The sequence below is a fragment of the Chrysochloris asiatica genome, unplaced genomic scaffold, assembly GCF_000296735.1.
Source record: "Chrysochloris asiatica unplaced genomic scaffold, ChrAsi1.0 scaffold00034, whole genome shotgun sequence".
Classification (NCBI taxonomy): domain Eukaryota; kingdom Metazoa; phylum Chordata; class Mammalia; order Afrosoricida; family Chrysochloridae; genus Chrysochloris; species Chrysochloris asiatica.
In genome coordinates, this window is record NW_006408552.1 from 3563181 (window position 1) to 3568437 (window position 5257).

At 46.7% G+C, this 5257-nt stretch overlaps 1 protein-coding gene across 1 annotated transcript; it reads left to right on the plus strand.

The window, feature by feature from the left end:
• The first annotated feature begins 2576 nt into the window (after window positions 1–2576).
• CCL24 (chemokine (C-C motif) ligand 24) lies at window positions 2577–4329 on the plus strand. Its single transcript, XM_006859686.1, has 3 exons — window positions 2577–2649; window positions 2967–3084; window positions 4164–4329. The coding sequence occupies exons 1-3, from the start codon at window positions 2577–2579 to the stop codon at window positions 4327–4329; spliced, it is 357 nt and encodes a 118-aa protein (XP_006859748.1).
• Window positions 4330–5257: the final 928 nt, after the last annotated feature.

The window sequence follows — 5257 nt, forward strand, 5'->3', positions numbered from 1 at the left end:
CTTTGGAGATGTAAATTATTATATATGCCTGAGTAGGAAAAAAAAAAAAAAAATGAAGCTTGGCAGAAGAGGATTCCCAGGTTAGAATAAAGAAGGCAGCAAAATATAATGATAGAACTATATTCTTCCTGGTCTCCTACTCACAAGGTAGAAGGAATAGGCAAGAGGAGGTTTTCACTTTGAAAAAGAGGATGCTCTCAATGTGGTATGGAGGTGTAACTCTTTTTCAATGTATGTAAGTATACAGCCAACTTTTAACTGTCAATTTATTCATGACTCCTTTGTCATATGGGCCCACTCATCTTACATGGACAGTAAAATGGCAGCATTGGCAAATTCTTGCATGAGGGGAAGGTTAGGGAGGACGGGTAAAGTGAAAGCTCATTTTCCACCTTCTACAGAAATGTTGTTGTTAAGTACCGTTTGATTGTTGTTGTTAGGTGCCATCAAGTCGGTACTGACTCATAGTGACCCCGTGCACAGCAGAATGAAATACTGCCCGGTCTTGGGCCAGCCTCATTACTGTTGCCACGCTTGAGTCCATCGATGCTGCCACCTGGCCAATCCATCTCATTAAGGGTCTTCCTCTTTTCCTCTGACCCTCCACCTTTACCAAACATGACATTCTTCTCCAGCGACTGATCCCTCCTGACAACATGTCCAAAATATGAAAGATGACGCCTGGCCATCCTGGCTTCCAATGAGCACTCTGGCCGCACTTCTTCCAAAACAGATCTATTGGTTCTTTTGGCAGTCCATGGCACTTTCAATATTCTCCTCCAACATCACAACTCAAAGGCATCAATTCTTCTATGGTCTTCCTTATTCTATGTCCAGCTTTCATATGCATATGACATTATTGAAAATACCATGGCTCAGGCAGATGCACCTTAGTCCTCAAGCTGACATCTTTGCTCTTCAACACTTTAAAAAGTTCCTGTGCAGCAGATTTGCCTAATGCAATACGTCGTTTGATTTCTTTACTGCTGCTTCCATGAGTGTTGATAGTTGATCCCAAGAAGAATGAAGTCCTTGATGTCGTTTAATTAGGGCTTCATTATTTTGTTTGAAGCATATGCCCAAACATTATCACTCAGAGCTTACCTAGAAAGGAACATAGACTTAATACAAAAAGCACTGCAGAGAATTTCTAATGTAGCTAAATAAGTGTATCTCTTCCAGCGGCTCCGCGGGAGAAAGATGAGGCGTTCTGCTCCCGTAAAGATTGACAGCCTCGGAAACCCTGTTCAGGGTCGCTATGGGTCGGAACCGACTCGATGGCACTTAACAACAACAACTTCTTTGTATATATTCAACAGTAACACAACCCAAGGGCTGTCTGGACTTCTTTGGTCTTTGAGAAAGGAATTAACTCCTTCACACACTTCACCAGCTGTAGAAAGCTGTTTGGTCAAAAGAATAGGAGACCACAAACTCCAGAAAATAGTAGAGAAAGAGGGAGGAAGGCTTGAATCTAAGCTTAATTACCCAATTCAGAAAACCTCCACCACTGAAGAACTGCTATTTTCCTCAACAGTTATAGAATTTTGTTTTCTGTATTTATATTGGATATAGCTGTGTGTACAATGTAACCTTTGTTATGCTGTGAAAAAAAAAAAAGTTTGATGAATGGATGGAAGAAAGGAAGAAAGGAAGAATGGAGTTAGGGATGAATTTACCCATTTTCAGCTGAAGAAACCAAGGTACAGAAATGTAAGTAATTTACCCAAGACCCCACCGCAAATTAGAAGCATCACTAGGACCTCGGTCAGCCTCTGGACTGTTCATTCACCCAGGCAGGGTGGTACCCCCCACCAGATCTTTCTTGTTATGTGCTAACTCATAGAGACCCATATGGCTGGGTAGAATTGGCCCATAGCATTTCCTAGTCTGTAATCTGGTAGCGTAGTGGTTACAAATCAGGCTGTGAACCTTAAGGTCAGCTGTTCGAAACTACCAGCTGTTCCGCGGGAGAAAGATGAGGCGTTCTGCTCCCGTAAAGATTTACAGCCTCGGAAACCCTGTACGGGGTTGCTATGAGTCGGAACCGACTCCATGGCACATAACCAACCAAAAAACCAATCTAAGGAGGAGTCCTGGAGTGTCGCTGTGGGTTAATGCGTCAGGCTGCAAAGCTGTTTGAACTGTAAGTTCAGCTGTTCAAGCTCACCAGCTGCTCCTCGGAAACCCTATACAGGGTCGCTATGTTGAAACTGACTCGATGGCACATAACAACAACAACAATCTTTAAGGAAAGAGATAAGACAGGTCTTTCTTCCCATGGAGCTGTTGGTAAGTTAAAATAACTGATCTTTTGGCTAGCAACTGAATGCTTAAACATTGTGCCACCAGAGTGTTCAAAATAACTCCTGAGTCAACTGCAACCACTTCCTCTTTTGAGACCTCAGGGGCCTCTAGGATTTTGGAGGAAGCCTGACAGGGGAAGGAGGTGGGGGACTGTATCAGCATGTTTCCTCGTAGCTGCTTCTATAAAAGGTAAAGAGAGGATATGGAGCTCTGCAAGATATCAATCAGGCCCTCCTTTCCAGACTGCCTCCTCCTCTGCTCTCCAGGACATGGCAGGCCCTGCGACCCTCATAACCAGCCTCCTGCTTCTGGCCCTCTGCACCTACCACATTAGCCCTGCAGGTAAGGCCTCAGCCTGGCCCGGTGGGGATGATGCAGGGGAGGGTGGAAGACTGATCAGCCTGAGATTGTTGTTGTTGTTGTTAACTGCTGTCGAGCCGATTCCGACCCGTAGCAACCCTGTATAGGGTTTCCGAGGAACAGCTGATGAGCTTGAACCGCCGACCTTGCAGTTCAAACGGCTTTGCAGTCTGGCACATTAGCGCCACACCAGGACTTGGAGAGGAACAATGACAGAGGGTCAGCGGCAGACAGGGGACAGGCTCAGTATCTACATTTATCTGGCAAGCATGTACCTTTTCTCTCTCTGCTTTTTTTAGGATCCGTGGTCATTCCCTCTTCCTGTTGCATGACCTTTGTTTCCAAGCAAGTTCCCGAGGGCATTGTGGCAACCTACACGCTGTCCAGTGGAAGTGTCTGCCCCAAGGCAGGGGTGATGTAAGTGGGTACTTGGCAAGAGAGGGACAGGGATGAGCTCTCAGGGTCACTGAGGACTAATACAGGGGGAGTCAGCTCTGTGCATCCTTGGAGAAGTCCCGTTAGCCCTCTGAGCCTCAGCTTCCTCACCTGTAAAACTAGAGAGGATTCTCATTCAGTAATTATTTACTGAGCACCAGATAGAGTCCTGGTATAGTGTTGTGCATTAATGCACAGGCTTGCAAGGTCGGTTTGAATCACAAAGTTGGTGGTACAAGCTCACCAGCCACTCCTCGGAAGCCTATACAGGGGCCGGAACCAACTCGATGGCACTTAACAATAACAGCAAATAGACGAGAGCTTACTCAGGGCATATAACATGAACATAACTAATCTTCTCAACAATTCTGTGGGGTCGGCATGATTCTCCCCATTTTGCAAAAGGCAGCTGAGACTCAGAAAGGGGTCTTGCTCAAGTTTACAGAGGAAGCCAGGTCTCTAGACCCCAAATAACCCCATAACAAGCCCATTTGTAGACAGGGGGGAGCAAAAGAAATGTGACTTAGTACTCTTAACCTCTCCCAAGAGGCACCAGACCCCCAGATCTGTTCCATAGATGACATCACTCCCACTCAGAGCTGGCCTAAAGGAGGACAACTCATCTCTCTTCCAGCTCTGACATCATTTTTTCAGCCACACATTCTTACAGATCGGGATATCTGCCTTTTTTTCTTGGGGGTCCTTACTCCATGTTCTACTGTATCCTTCCTGTGGCAGAGATTGTGTGTCTCCCTTCAGACTCTGTACTATCCAAAGGCAGGGCTGAGCCTCCGTCCCTCTCCCACCCCACCCACAACCACCTCCATTACCTTACAGGGAGTCCCCTGACCTTGAACACTTCATCTTTCATCACCACCTATTCTTTTTTCCAACGCTGAAACAGATCCAGCCACACAGATAGAAGACACGTGTCAGTACTTGCTGGGCACACACTTCACCTCTTCAATCCCCAGGTCCCTCACCCCAGCACCCCAAGGTGAAGTGGCTGCACATGGTGGTCCGTGCCAGATCTCAGGTGCAACCTATTACTCTTCCCACAGTTTCACCACCAAGAAGGGCAAGAAATTCTGTGGTGACCCCAAGCAGAAGTGGGTCCAGAGGTATATGAAGAACATAGATGCCAAGCGGAAGGCCGCCCCTGGAGCCAAGGCCCTAAGGAGAAAGGCCGCTGTCCAAAGACACCCTGCCAACAACATCACCATCTAATCACACTGGCCTCCAGCCCTGGTCCTAGGCCTCACCTCCTCAACTGGCTGCGTGAAGTCTGAGAAACCAGACATTTGTAGACAAAGAGATTGTTTTCTGCTTCTCAGCATCACTTTCAGAAGCGGTGTCTATTCAATGGAGAACCGGAGGCAGGAGAGACCTACTCCTTGGCACTCACTAAGCCCCTGTCTTTCCCTGGAAGGAAAAGTCTTTTCCCCTGCAACTCAGACTTTGCAGCTCAGCTCAGGGCACCTAAGACATGCCTGCTGGCACCATGGTCTCCAGTGGCTTTTGTCAGCCCTCTGGGCTTGCAGTGGGACCTCAGGACTGTCTGTCTAAGGATGGATGAACGTCAATGGTGGCCATTCCTTGGCATGTTGGGAACACTCCAGCCTTGTCCCACTTCTAATACTCCCAAGTTGGCAAATGACAACAGTGGGCCCTCTCTGGACACTTCTCATGGGACACGCAGGAACTCATTGGTTTTTGTCCAGAGAAAGTCATGAAGGATCACCATGGCTTCTTTCATTCCTTAGTAACAATATGACTTTGAGCTGTTCTGTTCTGTGACACACTTGCTCCTTGCTCCTTTGAAGATGGAGGCTTTATCTGTCTTTAAAGTGGGGCTTTCACTCTTATTTTGATGAGAAAAAGGGAATGGGAAGTGAGAAAGAAGAACCCTACTTTTTTTCCATGAATGCTGTGTGGTTTGTATGTCAAGAAACAGTGAAGACCCAACTGATGTTCCCAAATAGCGAACCTGGTACAATGTGATTTTTCCATTGATGGTGATTGTGTCTTGCCTATGCTTATTTTCCTAGGGGATAGGGTTGCCATGTGAACATTTCAGTGCTGACGGTGGTGTCCCCTGGAGTCGGTTCTGACTCATAGTAACCCTGTATAGGGTTTCTGAAGCTATAAATCTTTA

Excerpts from the sequence above, each read along its gene's own strand:
- CCL24 (XM_006859686.1), top strand. The coding sequence starts at position 2,577 with ATGGCAGGCCCTGCGACCCTCATAACCAGCCTCCTGCTTCTGGCCCTC. Across the intron at positions 2,650-2,966 it reads CTACCACATTAGCCCTGCAG|GATCCGTGGTCATTCCCTCT; the intron begins GTAAGGCCTCAG and ends TGCTTTTTTTAG. Across the intron at positions 3,085-4,163 it reads TGCCCCAAGGCAGGGGTGAT|TTTCACCACCAAGAAGGGCA; the intron begins GTAAGTGGGTAC and ends CTCTTCCCACAG.